General features: G+C 43.4%; 1 protein-coding gene across 1 annotated transcript; it reads left to right on the top strand.

The window, feature by feature from the left end:
* The first annotated feature begins 208 nt into the window (after window positions 1–208).
* On the top strand, window positions 209–5,855 carry LOC147888578 (Phototropic-responsive NPH3 family protein). Its single transcript, XM_087392470.1, has 4 exons — window positions 209–446; window positions 1,178–1,247; window positions 1,366–2,589; window positions 5,023–5,855. The coding sequence occupies exons 1-4, from the start codon at window positions 388–390 to the stop codon at window positions 5,572–5,574; spliced, it is 1,905 nt and encodes a 634-aa protein (XP_087248596.1). The 5' UTR covers window positions 209–387; the 3' UTR covers window positions 5,575–5,855.
* Window positions 5,856–27,162: the final 21,307 nt, after the last annotated feature.

The following is a 27,162-nucleotide window of genomic DNA, read 5'->3' on the forward strand; positions in this document are numbered from 1 at the left end:
CCTCGCATGTGGACGGGCCGCTAGTAACACACCCAACAACAACAGTCACTCCTGCGCACAAGCTACGCACGATCGTCACTCCTGCGCACAAGCTACGCACGATCGTCGCATGTGGACGGGGCCGGTAACACATCCAAAAACAACACACACTCTAGAGGAGGCTTCAAGAGAGATAGAGAGAGAGAGAGAGAGAGAGTGTTGTGCCTGTGGAGTGCTTTTCCATCTCCATCTCCATCTCCATCTCCATAGCCAGAGCTTTGCCCTGCCCTCCTCCTCCTCCTCCTCCTCGATCTTGCTGCTTCACCTCGATCCTGCCGCTCCCTTCTCCCCCTTTTCCATGCCCCCCTCCTCCTTCCTCCTCCCCCTCAATTTCCTCCTCCTTCCCCCATGGCCTGCCTCAAGCTCGGCTCCAAACCTGACGCCTTCCAACGCAAAGGACAAGCATGGTTTGCCTCACCCCCTTCCGCCTTCTCCTTTCCGTTTTTTCATCTTCTTCTGCTCACTTCTTTTGCACCTTCAAAAAATTTCTCTCTACATCCGTTCTAGACGACCAGATCGTGCGTGCCTAAGGATCCTTAAACCTCTCTCCTAACACTGGCTCACTCAGTGCTGCCTTTCCCTGGTGCATAGTTCCTCTGGGCCGAAATCTCCGCTCACGATGCTGGGCACTACGCTCTTTCGAGCAATCGCAAAATCTATCAACTTCTGTCGACTCTTTACGTTCACCTTGTATAGATTAAGGCGAGCTATGTGGCAGATTCTTTGGGGCTTCAGAGCTTGGCTAAACACCTGCCCACAAGTCATATACCTCCCCTTTCGGACACCATTTTTTTGTTTTTCGGACACCATTTTTTTGTTGACTTGAACGATGACCGTCCTTACAGCACATCGCGACAGAATATGTATGTCTGCGACGCACAGCCTTGTCCGCGTTTTTGCACGACTCGTCCGAATCCCTTGCCTTCTGTTCTCAGTATCTTGTCGTAGTGATAGTGCTGCTTTCGGACGTTGAAAGACTCGGAGGATACGAGGCTCATTGGTGTCGTCCAGCAAGACCACTGGAATTTTATATGAGCTTTGAGTCAGTTTGCATATCGCATAATAATATCTTTGGCTTTATCTCCTTTCACTTTTTTGTCTGTACTTTAATTATATAAGGGGTGTGTAAAACATGCAGGTTCTGCACATCTGGCCTTCCAAGTGATGTCACAATTGAGGTGGAGGAGATGTCTTTCCATCTGCACAAGGTGAAGTTCAGCTGCTTCATAGTCATATTTGTTTGGTTGGTTCCCTGAATTAACTACTAGATGATTCTGTAAAAGATGAATGTCTTGATGATGGAAAACATTGTGCATGTGGTTTCAGTTCCCACTGGTTTCCAGAAGTGGTAAGATTGCCAGACTTATCGAGGAATTTTTGGAGAAAGAAGAGGAAATGCTTCATTTACAACTTTCGGACATACCAGGTGGTACTGAAGCGTTTGAACTTGCTGCCAAATTCTGTTATGGAGTTAGGCTGGAGCTCACCGCTGCAAATGTAGTTCCATTAAGGTGTGCAGCCGAGTACCTCGAAATGACTGAGGAATTTGGGGAAGGAAACTTGATAGCAAGGACAGAGGGGTTTCTCAACCAGGTTGTGCTCCGTAATTGGAAGGAGTGTACTCGTGCACTTCATAGCTGTGAAACTGTGCTTTCACAAGCAGAGGAGCTTGGAATTGTGAGTATGTGTGTGGATGCTGTAGCCATGAAGGCCTGCACAGACCCAAACCTGCTTGGATGGCCAATGCTAAATACCTCCATGCAAAGTCCAGGGGGAAGCTTTTTGTGGAATGGGATTAGCACTGGAGCAAAGCCCAAAAAGTCGCGTTCAGATTGGTGGTATGAAGACATTGCTGTGTTAAGCCTTCCTCTCTACAAAAGAGTGATAACAGCAATGGAAGCTCGGGGTATAAAACCAGAAAGTATTGCTGGTGCACTCATGCAGTTTGCAAAGAAATACCTTCCAGCTCTCAACAAGCGTCAGGGTACAAAGGAGGAGAGCAGTCGGTTTGGGTCACTCTCCCTTGCATCTGTCCTGTCGGAAGGTGATCAGAAAGTTGTTTTGGAAGCTATTGAAAGCCTTCTGCCTGTGCAGAAAGGTGTGGTGTCAACAAAGTTTCTTTCTGGTTTGCTTAGAAGTGCTATGATATTGAAAGCAAGCCCCGACTGCAAGAGTAGTCTAGAGAGAAGGATTGGATTGCAGCTTGAACAGGCAAGCTTGGAAGACTTGCTACTGCCCAACTTATCATACAATCTTGAGACCTTGTATGACATTGATTGTGCTCAACGAATTTTAGACCACTTTCTTTTGCTAGACCAATCTGCTGGAGCACCGTCTTCACCAAGCTCTATTGATGACGGACATTTGATAAGTTCCCCCTCACTGACTCCCATGATGATGGTGGCAAGGTTGATGGATGGCTATCTTGCAGAAGTTGCCCCTGACGTAAATTTGAAGCCGTCGAAATTTCAGTCTCTTGCAGAAGCTCTTCCAGATTTCTCTAGAATATCGGATGATGGTCTTTATAGAGCAATCGACATCTATTTGAAGGTTAGTATCCTCATCATTGCTATGTTTCACTTTTGTTCTAGATTCTTCATGTTTTTCACATTCCTCCTGTCTGTTGTATTTTTTTTTGTTTATCTGCAGAAGTTTTCTGGCATATATGTTCTGAGTGACCATGGCTTATCTATAGCATACATCAGGATGTTTTGCTGCATGCTTTATTATCCTCTTCTTTTGGCAAATCTAAAGATCCATGTAACCAAAACCACACATGCTAAAAGGAAACACCAGGGCAGCCTCTGGAGCAACAAACAGTTGTTGAAGTCAGATGTAGGTTGAGAAGCCAGAATGGCTAGCTGTCCACATAATAGACAAAGAAGCCCAAGGGGACCTCAACAACAATTAGTGGCTAAAGTGTTGTTAGTGGCTAAAGCAATGCAAGAGTTGGAACAACCTCCCATAGGTGATTTTTTTTTGGGGGGGGGGGGGAACCTCCCATAGACAAACATTTGGAAACTCCTGACAGGAAGATTCTCCATCCATACCATTCAATTGAGTGGAAGTGTTGATTAGAAGGCCTGCTCCCAAATTGCGAGTTGTGCTCAAGTACAGCTTTAAGAGAAGCACATATATCAATTGAGTATACGGAAGAGCTAGAAACAAATGGTTAGCTGAGATCACTGAGGTGTTTGCTGCCTTCAGTGTCTTCTTGTGTTTGAATCCCAAAAGGGTTTTTTAAATTGCCAAATGGAGTAGATGGGTGAGTACGTACAAAAAGAGCGAGGCAACCTAGAGATGCCGTTTTCCCATTGGTCATATAATAGGGCATTGCTTCGCATCCATGTGTAATTTGGTAGTCCATAACGTTCCAATTCTCAATGGAAGCTTGATAGCTCAAAGGGAGGTATCCAATGATGGGAATGTGGAGGGGGGCCATTCAACCAATAGCATAAACCACACCTAGGTTTGTATGGGGCTTGAGTAGCTTGGAGCTGCCAGCCCGCATCACAGAGAGCATGCAACCTGCCATGACCTGCAGCTAGCCATTCTCTCTGGCTAAAAAGCTTCTTGAGAAGAGGTATGAATCAAGATTGGCTTTGGAAAACTGACAAGCAAGCACACAAGCATGGAGTAGAGTGCCTTGGGAGACTGCTTGCAGGAGAGGAGAAGAAGGCTCTGAAAACGGGGTAGCATGGGCTGCAAAGCTACCAATGTCAGGTAGCCTGAGTGCCTGACCAGCATGTGTGGTGACCACTTTAAATGGCAACAAGAGGAAAACATGGGATGAGAAACACAGTGAGGAGGGAGTAAGGCCGATCTGAAGCAGAACGAAGGGCATGCTTGAGTTTGGGCATGTCCTGTATTCATCTTGATATATGCTTCTGCCATATTAGTGGACATGCAAATTTCACCTTGTGAAGTTTTCGTCCATGTCGTGGCTTGCTGGTATTGCGATAATTCTTTCTATCTTAAGGGGTGCATTGCCCTATCAGCTAGATTTAGATGCTTGGCTGGGAGAGACTAAAATGAAATCGTTTTGTCTTCACAAGCAGTTGTAGCTTGAATGAAGAGATTTTGAACTACATTGTTATTATCCTTCTCCTGGACTCTCTAGGTACATGCATTTTTATTATCCTTCTCCTTTAGTGCTAGCCTTAGCACTAAAGGAGTGCTAGCCTTACATTTTTATTATCCTTCTCCTTTAGTGCTAGCCTTAGCCTGCCTTTAACCTCCGGAGTGCCGACAGAAACTCAGTACAAAGACTTTGTATAAATGGATGCTCAAGTATGTGTGGGTGTGTGGATCTGTATGTGTGAGAGCATATGTTTATACTATGCTCTACACCCATTGTTGGGCACTGACGACATCAGTGGGGATGTCATAGTAGCTAGTCCCTGCTATGTGGGATGGAGTTTATGGTTTTATCATGAGATTGAAACTGTACTATGTTGTGTTTTTAGAGGATGAGTTTGGGCATGTTCCTGGATTCATCTAGATATATGCTTGATGCTGCCTGGAGTCATACAGCCAGGGGTAAGTTGTAGATGACAGTAATTGTGTGAAGGAGCAAGCCTGAAAAAATTTTGTCCATTGATTTATCTCCTTGGTGCAAGCATGAATAAGAATAATTTCTCCATGCATGTGCCCTGGAGTTTACAAAATCTGAAGTGCTCTTTCACGCGTGTGGATATTTAGATCGACATATGAGGATATATACATTGGCATGTGTGGAATATATATTTAGATTGGCGTGTGTGGAATATTTAGATTGGCACATGGACAGTATCTCCAAGTTAAAAAGGGTGTCTTTGTACACTTGAGCATTTGGGGTTTATATATGCATAGGTCTATGCCATTTCATTTTATCCTCAAGAATAGTATTTTGGAAGGGCTAACTTTGTTATGCATGAATGGGCTGATCTTAAGCTGTGATTTTCCAAAGCTTAGCCATTTGACATCATTTTGTGATTTATGAAGGCACATCCTTGGCTCAAAGAGGAAGAAAGGGAGCAAGTATGCCGCCTTATGGACTGTCAGAAGCTTTCACTGGAAGCTTGCACTCATGCAGCACAAAATGAACGACTGCCTCTGCGTGTTGTTGTGCAAGTTCTCTTTTTTGAACAGCTACAACTTCGCACTGCTATAGCCAGCTGTTTCATGGTGTCCGATAGTTCTCGTCCTTTGCGGCATCAACCGGTGGTAGATGCAGCTGTGCCAGCTGCAGCTTTACGGGGGGATGGGTGGGCTAATGCAATTCGTGACAATCAGGTTCTCAAGGTGGACATGGACAATATGAAGCTACGGGTAAGTGATCTTGAGAGAGAATGCTCCGGCATGAGGGAGGAAATTGAGAAGCTTGGAAAGTTCCGGGGACATTGGCGGATGGTCTCAAAAACTTTGGGAGGCAGATTCAAGTCTCAACTTTGCAGAACAAAAGAAAGTGCCGTGCAGGACCAGACTCTAACAGGTGGTGAAGACCCTACTCATTCAAGGCGATCAAGGCATCATAGAACAACCTCCCTTACTTAGCCATAGTTTTCGCAGCTCAAAGGAGGACAGAAGCTTTGATGCCCGTGTAATTTATGTTATTGAATCAGTCAGAGTAATGCATGACTGAAATTTTGATGTGAGCCTCACTGGATTTTTGTTTGGCTCTGATTGTAAGGGCTCACTAGAATTGATTGAAAGCAGTTTTTAAGGCTTTCTGGAGCCAGATCCATTTATCGTCTTAAATTTTCATTTTTTCCCATTAGATATTATATTTTAAAGTTATCATTGCAGCTATACAAAACATATGGAAAGGCCTTGACAGTACGAATCTGAAGTGCTACACAAGTGACAGGTATGCTCCAATTACTCGTTTGCCTGGATGAAGTTAGCTTTAAAATATGATTTCCTTGGATTAAGTTCTCATCAAGGAGCATTTTGGCAAGAGCTTAAGGAAGCTTTGTAATATTAAATATGCAGTGGGTACAAAATATCTTTGGTAATATCAAACATGCAGTGGGTACAAAATATCTTTGGTAATATCAAACATGCAGTGGGTACAAAATATTACTATCAAAGACATTATAGACCGAGTAGATATCGTGTAGATCTGGATACATGTCTCCTTTTGTAGAGACTATTGAGCTTAGGGGCTTTAGAAATAGTGCTCGTTTTTTGGAGTTAAAAGTATCGAATGTTGGAGGGGGTAAATGGGTCTATTAATTGTACAACAAGGGGCTCATTGTACAAGGGGCTCCACTTTGCCATTTACTCCACCTCTGCCCCCCCTAATTAATGCTGCTGCACGTGGTATAAGAGAGAGAGAGAGAGAGAAAGAGAGAGAGAGAGAGAGAGTGCTTGGAGATGTCAATATCAAAACGTGAGTAGTATAATAGTGAGCAAGTGAGACTTCTGAAGTCCTAACTTTCTCATTTTTAGCCCTCTCAAAGTCCTCTTTTTGCCCTTGGTCCACTCCAGGCTTCTTTTTCCTCATCATCCCTTCCCATAGAAATTTTCTCAAATTTGTAAACTGGTGCTGATCAACCTGGCAAAAGATGGGGGTACTCCTGCACAATGCTTTTTGGCTGCCATGATTGTTTATCCTCCAGTAATACCTTCAATTTGACGGAGGTACTCAAATGTTTATCTTGTTATAAAGTATTTTGTCTCTAAAACCCGCAATGCAAATGGGGATAGATTTCCTTAAATGGGCTTGATAATGCTTCGTAGTGGTGGTGTTGGTGAATATTGCCTTTATATTAATATAAAGTGAACTTATATAGATGATGCCCCGTGTGTGTCCACTTGCCTTCTGGAATGCGCAATGGTTGCATCAAACTTAGAATTTTGCATCCACACATATCTTTTTGGCCCTTCCTAGATTCAATGTCAAAGTGGTCCCATACAAGTAGTGATCTTGTTGTCAAGTGGTCAATCTTGACGTTGATCTTGCTCCCATACAAGTAGTGATCCCACTTTTTGAAGGTGTGCAAGGTTGCCAAGATGATCATAGACATGGTAATGGGGCTTTTTTCCATCAAACATCTTACTTTCAAAAGCTATCACTCCATGATCATAAACACATGGTAAATGAGCTTTTTATCATCAAAACATCCTACTTTCACAAGCTATCACCCCATGTTGTGGCCTTAAATCCTTTATTGGCATCTTTGCCTCCACATCAATGACCGTGAGAAGTCAGAGCAGACGAACATGAGGGCATGAGTCAACACACATTTCAAATCTTCAAAACTGTCCTATGCTTTATTTGATCTCAAGAAGGTGGCATTTTGGCAAAATGACATGAATCGCTCGTAGAAATAAGCAAGGCCCACAAACTCTTTAATTGAGTGGGATTGTGTAGATGCGGCCATTCCTTATGCATTCAATCTTTGAGGAGTCCACTCGAATCCCATTCTTACTCCCGATGTGCCCTAAGTATTTGACCTCTTTTGCCATAAAAAGTGCACTTGTTGGGCTTAGCATGGAGTTGATGCAACCTTAAGATTTCTAGCACCTGTTTAACAAGCTCAATGTGCTCTATTTGTGTTGTTATAAATGAGGATGTCATAAAACCCAGCATATAATGGAATACAAGCGCCTGGTATTGAAATACAAGTGGCTGAAATATCTTGTTCATTAGTGCCAGACAGGTGGTCGGTAACTCATACATGCCTCCTCTTGTTCACAAGGTTATCATCACCCTAATTTCGTGGGTGATTGGTAACTCATGCATGCCTCCTCATGTGCAAAAGGTTGTCTTGTGCTCATCACCCTCTTTCACCCTAATTTCGTTGTATCTAGACCTTATATCTATCTTGGTGAAAATTCGATATCTTGAATTCATCCAACAGAATGACATTGAAGAACATCTCATGAGTAGCAGGCTATGTTGCCACAATTTTCTACCTTGGACAAGGGTCCCATTCTTAGAATGTGGACAAAATCTTTGAGTTTACTGTGAACTTGAATGCCACGTCTCACTTTCCACGCAAAGAAAAAACAGTGGTTTTGCAAGGTCTAATACCCCTAAAAACAGCATCTAAGATTAGCAAGGCAATTGGGGAAAAAACTCAATAGAGTGCCTTATGTGCATTGCATGTAACAAAGCCTTAGATAGGTGAGTACGCGTCTAGTGGAAAATGTTGATATGTAGCAAATGCTTTAGGATTTTGCTAACATGCTATATTATTTGCCTTTGAAGTGAGATCTTGACCATGCTATAGTCTTGGAGCTACCAGTAAGCTCATCAAGGCTCCATATTATCTATCTAAGGTGGAATAGGAGGAAGTGTTAGGAGTATGTATGGTGAGAAGAACTTTCTTTCTCATAGCCCTTCTCCTTTTTCCTCGCTCATGCTTTTTCTTAAAAAGAAAGATGGTTCGTACCACACGTGCATTGATTACAAAGATCTCAACAAGGCCACCATTAAAAATAAGTATCCGATTGATGACTCCATGCTCGGAATGGCATAGCAATGTGAGGGTTAATAAATGTACCTTTGGTACCAGCATTTGGTTGAGATGTAATTCTCTTGTTATTCTAAATCCCTTGAATGTCTTGAGCATACACCTCGAGTCCTATAGAAACATCTAGGTCAAAGAGAAAAGTGGACCCATGTGTAGCTCTAGCTTCTACGGTTTGTTGCCCTACATCATTAGTATCATAATTCTCCTCGTGAGTTACAACAAGAATCTCAACCTCCACCAGCTTCTCTTCATCATTAGATAACTCCACAATCATGCTAAGCTTGGCTACCCTCACGTTTCTCATTTTTTATACTTCCTTGTGTTCAATAGTCCAGTTCTCACTACACTTGAAGCATAAATTTTCCTCTTTCGGCTGTCCACAATGGCTCTAACATGTTTTATTATGTCTGATTTTGCTTTAGATTTTGTATCTAGCTATCTATATGGCCTCACAATGGCCTTTCGCTACCAGTTATTGTCAAATCCCTGGGAGATGGGCTGTTGCAATGTTCTTGTCAAACCATTAAGCATTCTTGTCTTTTCCTCAACATCCAAAGCTAACCCATATGGGCTAACCCCAAGTTTCTATTTTCTAGCATACTTTGACTCAAATTCTTAGCAAGATTGGCACTTTGGGGATAGAATTCCCTCACATCAAATGCTCAAGAAGGGTGCAATCCTTGAATAAATTGTGACAACTTTCCTATCCATTGCATTGTGTGGATGATGCATGAGGTTTCCCCTCTTGCTAATGTCACCACTTTGACATTGGTTCATGAACTTTTTATGGTCCAATACATTGAATGCACAATCCACAAAGGTTGGAACATAGATTGGAAATGGTTTGCTTTCTAGATAATCCCATAAGTGGGAACAAATGATGGATGCTTTCCTAAAGTGCTTCCAAAACATAACCAATGAGGAAGATGTTAGAACATGATTGGTTAGAGAATAAAGACATAGTACTAGAACAACTCCAAGATATTGACTTCAACATGATTGAGAAACGAGTGAGGGTTGCTTTCCTAAAGTGCTTTCAAAACAGAACCAGTGAGGAGTGTTAGAACAAGATTGGTCAAAGAATAAAGACTTACTAGAACAAATCCAAGAGATTAACTTCAACATGATGTTGCAGTGATTAACTTTAAAGTGGCAAGGGATCCCAATCCACATATGCGAATAGTGTGAGTAACCCTTAAGCCGATTGAATATCAAAGATATCACATTAATTCCCACAAAGGTATCACATGAATCCCAATTATGCTAAGAGGGTCAAGAATGGTCTTGAACAACTCCTACTGACAAGCGTCAAGATGGACTTGAGTTTGTGCCCAAATAATCCTTGACCTATTACTAATGGAATGCATAGGTAGCATCCTTGATCAAGTAGTAGTGGACAAATCCAATGCTTTCTAAACTTTGAAAACCCAACAAAAAATTTGATAGCAAAAAGGAAGAAACAAAGCAAAAAATTAGAATAAGAAATGTGGAGAGAGAGAAAGAGAGAGAGAATGAGAGCTTAGAAGAAGAAAGAAACAACTACAACAACTAATGCTACATAGATAAACCAATTTACATATAAGAAAACAAGTGAAAGACCAACGCAAACACACAAAAATGATTGTTATCATTATTTTGAATGAGTTCATTTTTTATTTGTCTATTTCAAATTGAAAAATAGTAACAAATAATAAAATAAGAGAGGGGGATGAAAAATACAACAAATAATAAAATAAGAGAGTGTATCTAACTACTATTTTCACTTCAAGCAATTCAAAATCTAGAGTCCAATTCCAAGAGAAGATTGGCACAAGGCATAGTTTCTCTTAATCCTTTGAAATTAGTGAAACACGTTTTTTGGGATTTTTCTCATCCATATCAAATGTCTCTCCAATCTATATCTTGATAAGGTCGTTAATCTACACATTAAAGAAATAGTATTGATACCCTCTAATAGTTTCTCCAAAAATGTGTCACTACCTCCAATAAGTGACCCCATAGGATTCATGTCCACTACCTCCAATAAGTAACCCCATAGAAGAAATTTGATTGAGTATCCATGAGTGCCTTTAGTAGCATGACCCTTTGCCTTCTCTACATTTGCTTTGAGCCCACTATTTTGAAAACATGGCCAAGATATGCACTAGTTTATGTGCCTCCTCTTGGAAAAATGACTTCATCAACAAACAATAAGAGCATGATGGTTGTCCACCTAATAATGGGATAAAAAACCCTTTCCTAGACTTTGTATTGGAAAGTAAAGTTGATGTCACAAAAATTCAAGAGGCTCTTGATGTGAACAGAGTGAGCAGAAAGGGATATGCTTCAATATTTAGAGTTGTGTATAATATTCCATTACTCTAGTTTCTACACCCATAATGGGCTCAAAGTGCCCTTCCTACTCTGCACATTTCATTACCCTAAGTTCTAGTCTATGTATGGAGAAATTGGGTAGCCATACTTGACTCTAATATCACAAGTAAAAATCTTTGATACCTCACCTTTATCTTGACCAAAAAATGTACATGCTCATGTATATTTTGGATGTTGCAAGTATATACCCCTAAGACTCCTAATTCTTCCATTCTCTTCCACAAGTTGAGTTTGGGGAGGAGTACTCGACTGTCACATACTCCTGATAGATTTTAGCCAGGTTTGGACTATCTTATGGTGACTGATTGTGGTGAGCCTTCATGCTACAAAGAGGCTATGCAGAGGGCAGATAAGATTAAGTGGGAGTTGGCCATGAAGAGCGAGATGGCATCTCTCAAGAAGAATGGCACATGGGATTTGGTGCCTTTGCCGGATGGGCATAAAGTCTTGCCATGCAAGTGGGTGTATAAGCAAAAGTTTACATCGGCTGACACTTCACTAAAGTACAAGGTCAGGCTTGTGGCAAAAGGTTTTAAGCAAGAACATGGGATTGATTTTGATGAGGTTTTTTCTCCCGTAGTCAAGATGACTACCTTGCGGACTGTTTTAGCTTTGGTTGCTAGAGATGACTTGGAGTTGTATCAGATGGATGTGAAGACCGCGTTTCTTCATGGTGATCTCCATGAGAAGATATACATGCAGTAGCCAGAGGGGTTCGTTGACAAAGGGAAACCTCGTCATGTATGTAAGCTCAAGAAGAGCTTATATGGCTTGAAACAAGCTCCAAGGGAGTGGTATCACAAGTTTGATGCATTCATGAGAAAGCAGGGCTTTGGCAGGAGTGAAGAGGATCACTGTTTCTATGTAAAGAGGGCTGAAGATGGCAGCCTTCTTATTTTTCTCATCTATGTAGATGACATGCTTCTAGCCAGAACACGTAAGCAGTCGTTAAATGCCTTGAAAGCTGAACTACATAAGGCATTTGAGATGAAGGATTTGGGCATTGCGAGCCATATTCTTGGCATGCGTATTCAGAGAGATAGACAAAGGCGATTGCTTTACCTGTCTCAAAAGGAATACATTGGGAAAGTTTTGGAGAGATTCCATATGCAGGGTGCGAAGGCTCTTTCTACTCCATTGCCTCCGTACTGCAAACTTTCTCAAGAGGATAGTCCGAAATCAGATGAGGAGCGGGTTGCAATGTCCAAGATACCTTATGCATTGACTGTTGGTTGTTTGATATATGCCATGGTTGCTACTAGACCAGACATTGCTTATGCAGTGGGAGTAGTGAGCTGATACATGGCGAATCCTGGGAAACGGCATTGGGAAGCAGTGAAAGGGGTTATGAGGTATCTCAAAGGCACTCAGGATATGTGCATATGCTTTGGGCAGACAGATTCAGCAGTACATGGGTATGTAGATGCTGATTATGCAGGTTGTCCAGTGAGTAGGAAGTCGACTACAGGCTACTTGTTCACATTCGCAGGTGGTGCAATTTCATGGTCTCTCGTCTACAGGGTTGTGTTACCCTTTCTACCACTGAGGCAGAGTATGTGGCAGCCACGGAGGCTGCAAAGGAGGCCATATGGCTTTCTCGTCTCTTGGCAGAGTTAGGTATGTTACAGGAGATTCCAGTGCTACATTGCGATAGCCACAATGCTATCATGTTGGCTTGGAATCCAGTATTCCATGCCAAGACAAAGCACATTGATATCAAGTACCATTTCATACGGCAGGTACTTGGTGATAAGCTCATCCAGCTTGTAAAGATTCATACGGATGACAATCTTGCAGATCTTCTTACGAAGAGTCTAGCTTTAGCAAGGTTTGCACACTGCCGAGACCTCATGGGTATTGGATAGGTGACCTTCTTCTATTGTTGTACATTGTTGTACATACTCTCACTCCCCTTAGGCACATTGCCTTTAAGTGGGAGGTTGTTGGGGTAAAGGCCATGTGGCCAGTCCCGTGTACATAGTATACTATGCTTCCACTATATATACTATGCATACCTATTCTTTGGTGTCTCTTGACACCCCCACATTGTGTGCTCTCCTCTCCTTCTTGTTGCCCTTTGCTGTCCCCGATCCCCTTCACTTTGTCCAGCCTCTGTCTCGCTACTCCCTTTTGGTGCCTCCGTCACTGCTTTTGCCCTAGGGGTACCAACTCCTTTTAGTAAGAAAACCTATCAAAATCTTGAGTATGAGATGAATTTAACAATATGCCACAAGTAGAAATTATTCAAAGTAACATGGTTGTTTTCTACACTAAAAGAGCTTCAAATATGTCTTTACACCTTGAATTTTGGGTAACACATGAAAAAGTTACACTAATTTGAAAGGAGATGAGTTTTCATATTTTAGTGTATTTTTTGTTTTACCCCCCCCCCCCCCCCCCCCCCAATCCAAAAGACCCCCCCCTTGGGCCTTACATATTATGAAAAATATGTACAAATCTTAAAATCTTGCATATTTTTCAAGGTATATGCCTTATATTTTCTGGGAGGGCCGACATGAAATTTTCATATTTTTCCCTTACATATTTGAAAATTTTAAAGGAAATCCATGCATATTATATCTGGATCTTATCCCCCCATACCCTGAATTTTGGACGAGGGTAGTAATATATTACATATTGAGTTGGCACCCCAGGCTCCTACCACTTGTGTGCTTCTCCTCGTTGTTGCTTGCATCACTGCCTCTCCACGCTCACGGGTCTACTCTCCACACTCACGACCCTGCCACCCCCTATGGCTACCTTTCGTACAACAGCACCTCCTACTACTGCTCTCTGCTATGACATCCAGATCTCTTGCTGTTGCTGATATCCCATACGTGGTGATGCCTCTACCGCGACCCGGGACCTGCTGCTGCAACCCCCCAATACTAGCCTCTAGCCCCACCATGGCTACTATGGTTGCACTTACCATCACGGAGTAGCTGTCTGCCCCCGCTCCCTCTCTTGGCACATAGGTGCCCACAAAAACAGGTCACGGGGGCATGCTCCTAGCCCCTGCACCCCCCGGTGCCTTCACGACATGCAAGGAGGGACTTCTAGCCCCCAACCTAGCTAGCAAGGCCACCATCACTAGCTCTAAAGCTGCAAGGACAACAAAAACATCAAGAAAATCAACATCAAATCAAGAAAGTTCAGAAAGGGGAGTTTCAACAGCAAATACACAAAAATGCAACACTAGAAAATTAGGAGGACGACAGAGAAGGATTACCAACACACTTGAAGGTCACTTAGGGCGTTAAAAACATGTGAAAATGTATATTTCTACACTACCATACACAGGTCTTGTAAGTCAAAAAAATCTACTGCATAGTTCACAGTTAGCAGCGATACCATGGCTACAAGAGCGGGAGTAGAAGACACATGGGGAAAGCAAGCTTTAGAGATAGCTATGGCAGCCCTATTCAGTAGAAACAACACATAAAGGTACCACAGATGTACTCACATTCCTCAACAAAATTTGCCTCATGCTGATGGAAAAAATAGATAGCTTGGAGGCCACCAATGTGGCCCTAGTGGCTGAGAAAGAGCGTGTGGACAAAACACTGGATCAGATTTGGAAACAAGGTGGGAAGGTACAAGGAGAATGAAGGAGAAGGCCAAGAAAGGAGAATGGAAGAAGGAGAGAGCAGAATGGGAAAATGAGAAGACCAAGCTACAAGACCAAGTACACACATTGGGGACTGAGCTACAACAAATGAAGGGCAAGCAAATAACATCAGATGGAGGCAGCAAAGTTATGGATGAGCTCAAAGTAGAAAATGAGGTGGAGGCCATGCAGACTACCATGAATGGTAAGCATGCCAAGTTTGCACAACAGCTCAACAAGGGGAAAGAAGTGAGGCTTGAATGGACAGAAGTTGTTAAAAAGGGATCGGCAGCTCCCAAAAAAGACCTCATTTCTGAGACACTAGAGGAAGAGAAAAGACGGGCCGGTAAAGCAATGAATGTCTTAGTTAGAGGTTTCACAGTGGGAGATACCCCAATGGAAGATGCTAAAGCCCTATTTGCCAAGATGGGAGTCAACCTTACATGTGAGGCAGCTTGGAGGGTAGGGAAGATGGAGATACCAACAAGACCATTAGTGCCAAAACTCTAGATTGCCAATCGAGAGGTCCAACCTCATGAGCATGCGAGCATCCCTGAAGGGGACCAAAATCTACTTGGATGACGACCTCACCCTTCTACAACAGGAACATAAAAGGGAAGGCATGAGAGGGGTAATGGCACCAAGGGAAGTAGGGAAATGGGATGCCTATAGGGATGGAAAAGTGATTATTCGAGAAAGAGTTGACAGAGTGGATAAGTAGCAGGGGAGAAGGAACAGCAGGAACTATGACGGTGTCAAAGCCGGGAGGGGAGTGCACAAAACAAGCTGAGTATGGCTGTATGGAACTATAATGGTGCCCTTTACCCAAGTGGCTTCTTGGAGACATACACAGGCAGAGACATCATCTTCTAAATTGAGACACATGAGAACCCAGAGAGAGGGCTACCCACAGTGACAGGGTACATTTGAGAATCAGCTTATAGAAGAGAACTGAGGAGAGATAGCTGAGTACGAGGCTCTAGAGGTGTAGCTATCGTTTTCAAAACACACTTGAGACCACTCATATCTGTGGTATGAAGAGAGGAACATGCATGTCACATGTGGATACGAGTTCAACTACAAATGCTCGATCGATCTTCATTGTAGTATGCTATTTCCCTCTAGACACGTCATCATATGTCCATGATGTCACTACAAAGGGACACAGTCCTTATGAGATGATACATGATGATATTATAGAGTTCTCCAAATAGGGAGACACCCTCCTTCTGGGGGATTTCAATGCAAGGATGAAGGATAGGCAAGTGGGCTTAATTGACTTCACATATGAGAGAGACCCCCACATGATGCCAGAGTTAGATGCAATAGAGCTTGGGATTTAGAGACTTTCTGCAGATACTTCACATGTGATAGCATACGGGCGACACTTGCTTGAGCTGGGAGCTATCCACGACCTCATCATCTACAATGGCCTTCAAAGATAACCATCATTTGGGGGATTCACATGCTTCCCATGTGCAGGTGGGACTAGCACAGTGGACTACCTACTGGGTCCATTGGCTTTTGTCTCATGGATACATGACCTCCCCCCCCCCCCACTCGGAGCCAACCACTCATATCTGGCCTTCGATGTTCTTGCTACTAAGCCAGTCACAGGGGAGTTCCTACCGCATCTCGTACCCAGATCCACTTCGACGGTGCCCTTGATCCAGTGTATGTGTGTCACTTAGCCAAAGAGCTTCTAGCCCTATTAGAGGGTGATTTAGACCTTGCCCATGCTTCAGCCACCCTTGTCATAGTGGTACAGGATGCTACCACTAGATCCTCTCCTATGACCTGATTTTAATGGGTACGAGATGGGAAGATGCCTCAAAACCCCCGATTTGATGATGAGTGCAGAGAGATGTGAGCCCACCTCACATGGGAGTGAGCCTTGGGTCAGTTGACATCACATGAGGCACACAGGATCTTTCAGCAGTTGACACACCACAAGAGATGAGCCTTCCTCACACACAAGATGGATGAGATCATCAGATCATTTTGTGGGGGAGACCCAACCACTGGATGGGGAATTCTTTCAGAGGGGAAGCCACCCATCCCCATTATTGATCCGGGAGTGTGGCACACTTATGCATGCTCCTTGTATGATGTCCCGAGGCAGACACCACCAGACATGTCCTCTATGCCTAGGCCCACTACCTGTTATCTATTCACTATGCAGAATGTGTGGGATGCACTTTGCCAGCTCCACAACTGGAAAGCACAGGATCATGAGGGCCTTTAGATAGAGCACTTCGCACATGGGCAGGAGGTTCTAGCACTGATTCTTGCACATATGCTTACCTTGTAGTTTTTCATGGCTTCCCACCAGCATAGAGCACCACCACTATTGTACCGATACACAAAGTAGATCTCATGGACCCCGAGAACTATCGCACCCTCTTGATTAGCCACACATTGGCCAAGATCTATGGATCGGTATTAGAGAGGGAGATCAACAGTCATACAGAGGCACAAGGGCAGTGTGCACTAGGGCAGGCACGATTCAGGAGGCAGCACTCTACTCTAAACCACATTTTCACTTTGAGGGCTATCATTGAGGAGGCGAGGTTTAGACATCAGAGACTCTACACATGTTTCATAGACTTTTGTAAGGCTTTCGACACTGTCCCATGATCCCACATGATTAGGAGACTACAGGAGATGCAAATTCCAGAGATGTTGGGTGTGATGAGCCTATATGAGTCAGTTAGAGGTAGGGTTCGTGCTCCAGGCAATCTATCGGATTGGGTTGAGAGCACCATTGGGGTGAAACACGGCTGCCCGCTCTCATCGACTCTCTTTGGACTCTACATCGATGAGATCATATCTTTCATAGATTGCCTAGTGGGCGAGGGTTCATTACTAGGTGATCTCCTCATACGAATATTGCTATATGCTGATGATATAGTCCCCATATCCTCTTCGACGGAGGGGTTGTAGAGAGATCTGGAGGCATTAGAGGTGTTTTGCAGAGAGAGAGACCTGACGGTCAACCTTGGGAAAACTAATGTTATGATCTTCAACACCTCACGAGCAGTGATTCGTCGACTTAGGTTCACCTATCGTGGCAAGCCAAGGGAGATAGTGCAGTCGTACACATATTTGGGAGCAGTCTTCATAGGACCCATCTTCACATTGACCCATGTAGCCCAAGCACGGCTCACACGAGGGTGTAGTGCTTTGGCTAGACTAGAGCAACAATGCTTCTAGGCGCACTTCCAAGATCCACTAACGAAGGGCTGGCTTTTTGACACATTGGTGCAACCGACTACCATGTATGCAACACCGTTTTGAGGATGCAATCTTTCGAGGATAGACTGGAGGAGCTTCAAGCGGCTACAGGATGATTCGATGTAAGCCCTCAGTCCCACATGAGATAGTAGAGGCAGAGTTTGCCATGACACCTCTCTAGGTTGATGCCATCTTTCAGACAATGACTTTCATCCATAAAGTCTAGGATTCACCCCACTGGAGACTTTCGAGGTTGGCCCTAGAGTCATCTAGACGACTAGTAGAGAGCGGCACAGGCTTGCCCCCTTTCAGTATAGCATGGATGCACCCCTGACTCGATCTCGCAAGATGAGATCAATCGTATCATACAGTTAGACCTCCTCCAGCTTCATACATCCCAGGGACTTGGGGGAGGACCAAGAGCTCCCCACCAAGACCCGGTTTTATCATGACCACTTCCTAAGAGAATTAGAGGAGGGATTCATGATCAGAACCCAGTATCTCGAGGACAAAGGATTCTCCCATTCACTGAGGATTGCCATTGGTCGGATGCGGGTTTCATCCCATCAACTGAGGATCGAGGCAAGGAGAGTAGCAGGTATATGTAGAGAGTAGTGGGTCTGCACGCTATGTACGCTAGGGGAGGTTGAGACAGAGGAGCATCTTTTTTGTGTTTGCCCAGCCTACTACAAGATCCCGGGGCGCTACCACTGTCTCTACTAGGAGAGGAGTGGCTTCGGCCCTTTGTCACGAGTGATCCATTTCCATTATCAGGTCTTTTATTTGATGGAGATGCGTCGGCACAGGGAGACATTTCTGCGAGCGACAGATCAGAGAGCAGCAGGGGATAGCCAGACCACCACAAGATAGAGGATGACCGAGCACAGTAACGCATCACAAAATTCTATACATTTGAGTCAGCCCCAGGACAGAGTGGAGTGGAGGAGGAGGAGCTAGCTGCCAGTCTAGATGAGGAACCAACACAGTACCACCGAGAGAGGGACGTAGAGACCACATGTGCAACAAAGAGTCCCCAGAGTACACTCTATTGAGGTCCGACCTATCACAACTTTCCTCAGAGGGGACCAACATAGATGAGGGGTCACTCTGGACATAGCTCAGAGAGTCCAGAGAGTGAGGAGACTACATCCCCCACTACAATGCAAGACAGCTTGATAAACACAAATACGAGACATCTTCACAGCTCACCAGAGAGCCATCACTGTACCAAGCTTCAGTTTTTGATTCTGTCTGAGTCCCAGTGCCAAGACTGACTTGTCTTTCAATTTGTTCCTGATACTGGATGGATTGATCTGACCCACTATGCAGTTGCAGTTGACTATTTCTATTCATGATTATGGATTAGTACTCAGCAAGGGTCCTAGCGTGCCCTTTGCTTCAGCTCATTGAGGCTTGTATGAGATCGCTTTTTTATGTACTTTGTCCCATAGGCCCGCGAGGCCTCCCGTGGATGTTAATCTCTCTCTCTCTCTCTCTCTCTCTCCCCCCCCCACTTTATAATAAGCAAATATCATTTTCCAAAAGTGTACTAAAATTGTTGCATTACCTACATTATCAATAAGGAAGAGTAAGGTAAGAAAATGAAAAAACCTCTTCCCTCTTTGTGTTGGCATACTTATATCTCTAATATGAATGCTTGAACATATTGCAAGTCCTTATTCTAGCTATGTGATTCGATAACATCACAAGATAATATGCAAACTTGTTCTATTGATGAGCTATGTGTACATGACATTCCAATTTATCACAGCGAGAATGATTTTAAGAACGAACTTGCTTGAAGAATGGCTATGCTCCAAGAACTTTTCTCAAAGAAGTGCTTACCTTGAATGAGGATAAGGACAACAAGCATAATTATGACAAAATACCACTGAGCAGATTGACAATGATGAATAGTACAAGATTGAAGACGATATTAGCTAAAAGGGTACCAATAGTGATGGGGTGAGGAATTCATTCCAACATATGATAAAACTTAGGAATCCCAAGAGCTATTTTTCATTTCTAATTTATTCTTTCTATATCAAAATACATAATGCTTTCAAAATCCACATGCTCAACAAATCACATTTAGCACAAAATTTTACATTACATATTATTAATTGTATTTATAAATAATACCTTCACATGTTTATCTTGATATGCATGCTTCATGATTGTACGAGAGTATACAACTTGAGGTACATAAAAATGGATATGCTTTTTAAATCACTACATTGTAGGATGATGAACAAGCATAATATCACATGTAGCCATGAACAACAATACAAATAGATATGTGTGTGAGATCATTGCATTATAAGAATGTGAAGCACATAAATATGAAGACCGTGGCATTTTACGTTTGAGCAATTCACATTAATACGTCACATTTCACAAGGTCTCCTATGGGTAAACAAACTTTGTTGCATAATGAGTATGCCTAGAGTACATATACTTGTAGGCCAAGCTATAGGTTATTGTAAGCGGTCCATCACAAGTTTTGCATCCTCATGTGCTTTATGTTCTTGCATGTGTGCATGTGTATGACTCTATGTGTGTGTGTGCATATGTGCATGAGTGCGTGTGTATGCATATATGTGTGCCTCTGTGCATCCACACACGTGTGTGTGTACGTGTGCGTGTGTGTGCACGTGCAAGTGTATGCATGCATGTGTGCATGTGTGCGTGTGCTCGTGCATGTGTGTGTGGTGTGTGTGAGAAAGATGAGGATGACACTAATGAATGTGTTAGTGTCCAATGGAGGAATACTATGTGACCAAGAAGTAGCATTATCAGGAGTATCTATGGTGTGTAGGACACTACTTTAGTGGTCACTATGGGCAATATAGTGAATTTGCATTACTAATTTCTTAGTTTTTTATGGCCTCATAAATGTAAGTGCCGATGGCATTTGAATGACCATACTACAAGAGGAAGTGGACAATGGTGTGCTGACCCTCTAGGATATGGTAGAATCTATCTTGTATCATGTATAGGGGCGTATTGTACACACTCCAACTGAGGATGTTGCTCAACCTCTACTCTTATACTTTATTGCATTGTCAATGTTGATATCCCTCCTTAGCTATCCCATTTGGAGTATATTGTATGCTCCAAATGGGGACCTTGCTCAACCTCCACTACTATACTTGGTTGCATTGCAAACATTGCTCATGCATGGAAGCAGCGAGGGTAATATTGCTTTGTGGATTTCCACAAAGCCTTTGATATCGTACCATGAGCCCAACTATTTCAATGAATACTAGCTCTAGGAATTAGGACATCATTTGGACAGTGCAAACACTATATGAGCGAGTATCAAGTAGATTTAGGACTTCGATTGGGTGGTCAAAGGAGTTCATGAGCACAATCACGATCACAAAAGATTGTTCTCTGTCACCAACCTTGTTTGGTTTGTACATCGACAAGCTCAAGTCCTTCATCAATCACGGCATTGGGAGGAGGAGGTTCACCCTTAGTTAGTTCCATGATCCCAATTGTACTATATGCAGATGCTGTATGCAGATGATATGGATCTACCCTCATCATTTGAGAGTCTCCGATTGCATTTGGATGAGCTCTAGTCTTTTTTGTGAGACACATGATCTTCAACACATCTCGAGAAACCACACATCGAGAGTAGTTTACCTTGACACAACACCAATGGATATTGTTGCATCCTATACATATCTAGGGCTTCTCTTCTTGAGCCCAATCTTCACAATGTGGCCTCCATGGCAGCCTCATTTGAGCTAGGCTCAAGCACTGGTGATTTAAATCTCATTTCCAGGACCCCAGTACCAAGTCTCTCCTTTTTTATCCCTTGTTTGAGCAACTAAGATGTATGGCAGTCCCTTCTAGAGACATAATATATTGAAGATAGATTGGTCTTGCACAGAGAGACTTCAAATTCTGCTTCTTGCTCAGATGATCCCTAGCAAGCCATCAATTCCCCAACAGATCATATTGGCAGAGTTTGGCTAGCCCTAACTTCATCTATGGCATTGGAGGTAGAGGGGGATCTAAGGAGCTAGTAGGCTAGGATGGTTTGTGGGCTAGTATAGGTTCCCTCCATCTTGCTCACCTACCAAGAGGTGAACCAGGTCATCAAAGAGGACCTATTACATTTCCACATATACAAACTCAACTTCTACAGGGATAACTGCTTCCCGAACCCACAGAGGAGTTTACTAGACCGTCGAGCTACACTCTGATTCATATCCCACATGCAACGAGGATTCTGATTCATATTGTTGAGATATTAAGCTCTACCCCCGATATATCTCCTGGATGACTATCATTTATGTCACCGCCTATGTTAGTTGTACTCGTGGTGTAGTTAGACTACCACATATGTTTTTGGTTTGGGTTCACATATGAACCACGTATTCTAGGGTTTGACATATAGGGTATTTCCCTCTTCTATTGTATTGTTGTTGTGTGCAAAAGTGAAGAAAGGCTTCACCCTCCAACCGTGTGTCCTCTCTCTTTTGTGTGTTGTGAAGAAAGCTGAACTTGAGTCTCCTATCTCTCTCCCTTATTCTTTACATGGTATCAGAGCCTTGTTCGTGGTAAGGAGCTCAAGAACGCAAGCCAAGTTTGTGGTGTCCTGGTAAGAGGACCAGTGTTGCTTTCCTATTTCGAGTTTGGGAGCAAATCTCTGCAGGTAGCATAGCAAGAAGTGCAGGAGTGCACTGTTTCAGATTGAGAGGCCCTTCGCGGTGTGGCGAGAGCGCAGTATATGCTACGGGAAAAGGGCGAAGCCTTTGGTGACTTTATTTTTTTGATTTGAGGCCGTTTCGGGGCCCGTTTTGAAGGCGGAAGTTCTTCACAGGCACTCAGAAAAAGGCCCTGTTTTTCGTTGTGCGACCACTGCGCGGCTAGTCAGTGGAAAGGTGCCACAGAAATTGCATCGTATGCCTGTGTGCAGAGATATTGGGAGTTGCAGATTCATGCCTGTTGCCTGTTGATGCAAAATCGTCACTAGGAAGTGACTGTGTGGTGAAATACCACTTTCGTCAGTGTTGCGGATCTGCCCCTGTGAGGCTATTTGCAGAAGTTTTGCTATTTGCCCTTGTGAGGCATTTGCTGTGTTTACAGGTTGCTGTTGCAATTCGTGATTTGTAAAATGTCTGAGAATCTGTCTACCATTGTCAGTGAGAAGCTTGACAAGAACAACTTCCAAGCATGGAAGTTCAGGATGACAAACTTCCTTATGGGAAAGGGAGTTTGGGATTACATCAGTGGTGAAACTGCAGAACCAGTTTTGGGTGCTGCTTCCACTCCTGCTGAATTGAAGGCCTTTAAAGAATGGCATGAAAAAGCGAGAAAATGCTTGTATTGGCTGTCTGTTAGCATTTCAGATTCTATGATTGTGCATATACAGGATGTAGAGACGCCTAAGGAGGCATGGGATACATTGGTGAAGCTGTATAGCACAAATACCAAAGCACGAAAGATGCAGCTAAAGCAGGAGTTGCACAATGTGCAAAGGAAAAATCTGAATATAAATGAGTATTCCTTGAAGGTGAAAGGCCTTGCAGATTCTCTTGCCTCCATTGGAGCACCTGTTGATGATGAGGACTTAGTGTTCCAAAAATCACTAAGAACCTGGTTTCAGTTGGCCAGATGGTTGAGCAAGGTCTGCAGGTTAGATTTAATCCTGATGGATGCTTTGTTGAGGACTTGAAAAATAAGTGCCGCTTGGTTGCAAAAGGCAACAAAAATGGCAGAATGTTCACCTTGGATGTTGATATGCCTGAGGTGAAAGCTGCTATGTTTGCGCATGATGTTTGCGCATGGGAGAGGTGTCATTGCAGATATTGAGATATGGCACAAGCGCATTGGGCACGTGAATATACAAAGGCTGAAATCTATGCAAACGAAAAACATTGTTGCAGGTTTGCCTAAATTCAGAGTTGAGGGAATGCAAAAGGTATGTGAAGCATGCCAAATGGGTAAGCAGGCCAGACATGCATTTCCCAAAAATGCTAAGGTGAGCAGAAGACCTTTGGAAGTGATCCATTCAGATGTTTGGACAACCAAAGCTGCTTCTATTGGTGGATGCCATTATTATGTGACGTTTATTGATGACTACACTAGGAAGGTGTGGATTTATTTTATGAAGCACAAAAGTGAAGTGTTCAGCCATTTCAAGGCTTTTAAGGCCATGGTCGAAAAAGAGAAAGGTGTGCATATTAAAGTGCTAAGATCTGATGGAGGGGGAGAGTACTTTTCAGAAGAATTTTGTGAATATCTGAAAGAACAGGGAATTCAAAGGAAGTACTCATGCAGGTCTACCCCTCAGCAGAATGGGGTTGTTGAAAGGAAGAATAGGCATATTGCAGAAGTAGGACGGGTGATCCTAAATGAGAAAAACATGCCTGATTATTTTTGGGCTGAAGCAGTAGCAACTGCTGTTTATATTATGAACAGAACCCCCACTGCAGCTGTCCATGGCATGACGCCTGAAGAAATGTATACAGGCCAAAAACCAGATATTTCTCACTTGAAGGTATTTGGTTGCATAGCTTATGTTCATGTTCCTGATGAGAAGAGAACAAAGCTGGATCCAAAGGCAGAAAAATGCATCTTTATTGGATATGCTCTGCACCAGAAAGGGTATCGCTGTTATAACCCTTCCACCCGCAAAATGCAAGTGAGCAGAGATGTTGTTTTTGATGAAATGAGCAGCTGGTATGCACCAACTGTTATGGTAGGAGATGCAGATGCAGGAAATGGGAAATGCAGAGCAACAATCTCAAGCCTTGAGTGGACCCAGAGAGTCCTCTACTAGTGGATCCAATGCATGGACAGGGATTGAGATCTAGTGAATCGTCACATGGCAGCCCTGATAGTGTTGTGCAGGTATCACATAAGGGAAAAGAAAAAGTAGACCATGCTCCAGTGTTTGATGTGTCTGCTGGTAGCTCTCATGTTGATGGAGAGTCAAGCGGCTCTGAAATGAGCCTTGATGAGGAACTTGGGATTCCTTCTGTTGTTACACCTGGTGCAAGGAAAAGCAGGCATGATTTAAAGACTCCTGCAACTGATCCAGTTGTACGGAGGTCCACTCGTATTAAGTATCCAGTTGACAGAGGAGATATGATGGGTATACAGCACATCACTATGCTTATATGGTCAAGGTTCTAGAGGAGCCAGAGCCCAATGTTTTGAGGATGCAGCAGGGCATAAAATTGGGAAGCAGCTATGGATGAAGAGATGGCTGCCTTGGATGCAAACCACACTTGGGATTTGATGCCTTTGCCTCATGATAAGAAGGCTATTGGCTGCAAGTGGGTTTACAAAGTAAAGCACAATGCTGATGGGTCTGTTAGCAGGTACAAGGCAAGATTGGTTGCCAAAGGTTTTGCGCAGACATATGGAATTGACTATGAGGAAACTTTCAGCCCAGTTGCAAGGATGGCAACCGGGAGAGTAGTAATTGCTATGGCTGCTGCAAAGGGATGGTCTTTGCATCAGATGGATGTGAAAAATGCCTTCTTGCATGGCGATTTGCAGGAAGAGGTTTATATGATGCAGCCAGAAGGTTATGAGGATAATTCACACCCCGATTTTGTATGCAGGTTGCGCAAAGCCTTGTATGGTTTAAAACAGGCGCCGAGGGCATGGTCAGACAAGATAGGGCAATATCTTGTCACTATTAGATTTCAGATTTCCAATTCAGATTTTTCACTTTATGTGAAAAGGACAAACAGAGGGATTGTGCTTATAGTCATCTATGTTGATGATTTGATTATTACAGGTGATAGTGATGCAGACATTAATGAAGTGAAGCTGCTGTTGAAGCAGAAATTTGAGATGAAGGATTTGGGAGAGCTGCGTTACTTCTTGGGCATTGAGGTTATTAGATCCCCGAGTGGGATATGGCTGTTGCAAAGGCAATACGGTTTGGACATGCTGTCCAAATATGGGATGACAGGCTGTAAGCCTATCTCTGTTCCATTGGAGCAGAATGTGAAGCTCAATGCAGAGATAGGTGAGCTTCTTGAAGATATTACTATGTACAGGCGCATAGTAGGTAGCTTGATTTACATGACTATAACCAGACCAGATTTGAGCTATGTTGTGGGGCTGGTGAGTCAGTTTATGCAGGCACCGAGGAAGCCACATTTGGATGCAGCTAGGCGCATACTGCGGTATGTGAAGTCCACATTGCATTATGGACTGTTTTATGAAGCTGGGTGTGCATTACAGGTACATGGATACACAGATGCTGACTGGGCTGGTAGTGTCTCAGACAGGAGATCTACTAGTGGTTTTATGTTTTCCCTTGGGAGTGGTGCCATCAGTTGGAGCAGCAAGAAGCAGCCAACAGTTGCCTTGTCGAGCACAGAGGCTGAGTACAGGGGTGCAGCAATGGCTGCATGTGAGGTAGCTTGGTTATGGAAGCTACTTGCAGATATGGGACAGTCAATTCATGCAGTCGTTGTCATTCATTGTGACAACATTAGCAGCATTATGCTTGCTAATAACCCAGTTTATCATGCTAGAACGAAGCACATTGAGGTGCATTATCACTTTGTGAGAGAGAAGGTTCTAGCTGGTGAGATTGATCTTGTCTATGTCAGCACTGAGGAGCAGGTGGCTGATATTTTTACGAAGGCATTGGGTACCGAGAAGCTTCGCAGATTTAGGAGCTTGCTTGGTGTACGTGAGATGGATTTGAGCTTGAGGGGGAGTGTTGAGATATCAAGCTCTACCCCCGATATATCTGTTGTGGATGACTATCATTTATGTCACCGCCTATGTTAGTTGTCCTCGTGGTGTAGTTAGACTACCACATATGTTTTTGGTTTGGGTTCACATATGAACCACGTATTCTAGGGTTTGACATATAGGGTATTTCCCTCTTCTATTGTATTGTTGTTGTGTGCAAAAGTGAAGAAAGGCTTCACCCTCCAACCGTGTGTCCTCTCTCTTTTGTGTGTTGTGAAGAAAGCTGAACTTGAGTCTCCTATCTCTCTCCCTTATTCTTTACACATATCCCACATGCAACGAGGATCTCGATTAGGCATTTTTGAGTATCCTTACAGGCTACAAGTTGGGATAAGATGGGCAAAGGGAATCCCACGTGAGAGATGGACTTGCAATTTATGTGATATGTAGGATATCAAGAGAGAGGATCACTTTACATACACATTCACCTTGTAATATGAGATCCGTGGATGGCATCATTGTCTTTTCAACAGTAGTTTTGGCACACTCAAAGAGTTTTTGGAACACCTTGATTAGTGATGTGCGGTTCTTTTTCTCTTCACGGCCCAAAGACATAGAGGAGAGCTAGAGTTTATAAAAAACTCTCTCTCTCTCTCTCTCTCTCTCTCTCTCTCTCTCAGCTGCTCTGCCTCACAGCCACTTAGCCTCATAGTCTCCCTCACAACTGCTCAGCCACTCACCCACTCACTCACCACCACTCAGCCA

This window comes from Dipteris shenzhenensis, chromosome 21 (assembly GCF_047967505.1).
Source record: "Dipteris shenzhenensis isolate YYH24624 ecotype China chromosome 21, Dip_SZ_1.0, whole genome shotgun sequence".
Taxonomy (NCBI): domain Eukaryota; kingdom Viridiplantae; phylum Streptophyta; class Polypodiopsida; order Gleicheniales; family Dipteridaceae; genus Dipteris; species Dipteris shenzhenensis.

Excerpts from the sequence above, each read along its gene's own strand:
- LOC147888578 (XM_087392470.1), top strand. The coding sequence starts at position 388 with ATGGCCTGCCTCAAGCTCGGCTCCAAACCTGACGCCTTCCAACGCAAA. Across the intron at positions 447-1,177 it reads CAACGCAAAGGACAAGCATG|GTTCTGCACATCTGGCCTTC; the intron begins GTTTGCCTCACC and ends TAAAACATGCAG. Across the intron at positions 2,590-5,022 it reads CAATCGACATCTATTTGAAG|GCACATCCTTGGCTCAAAGA; the intron begins GTTAGTATCCTC and ends TGATTTATGAAG.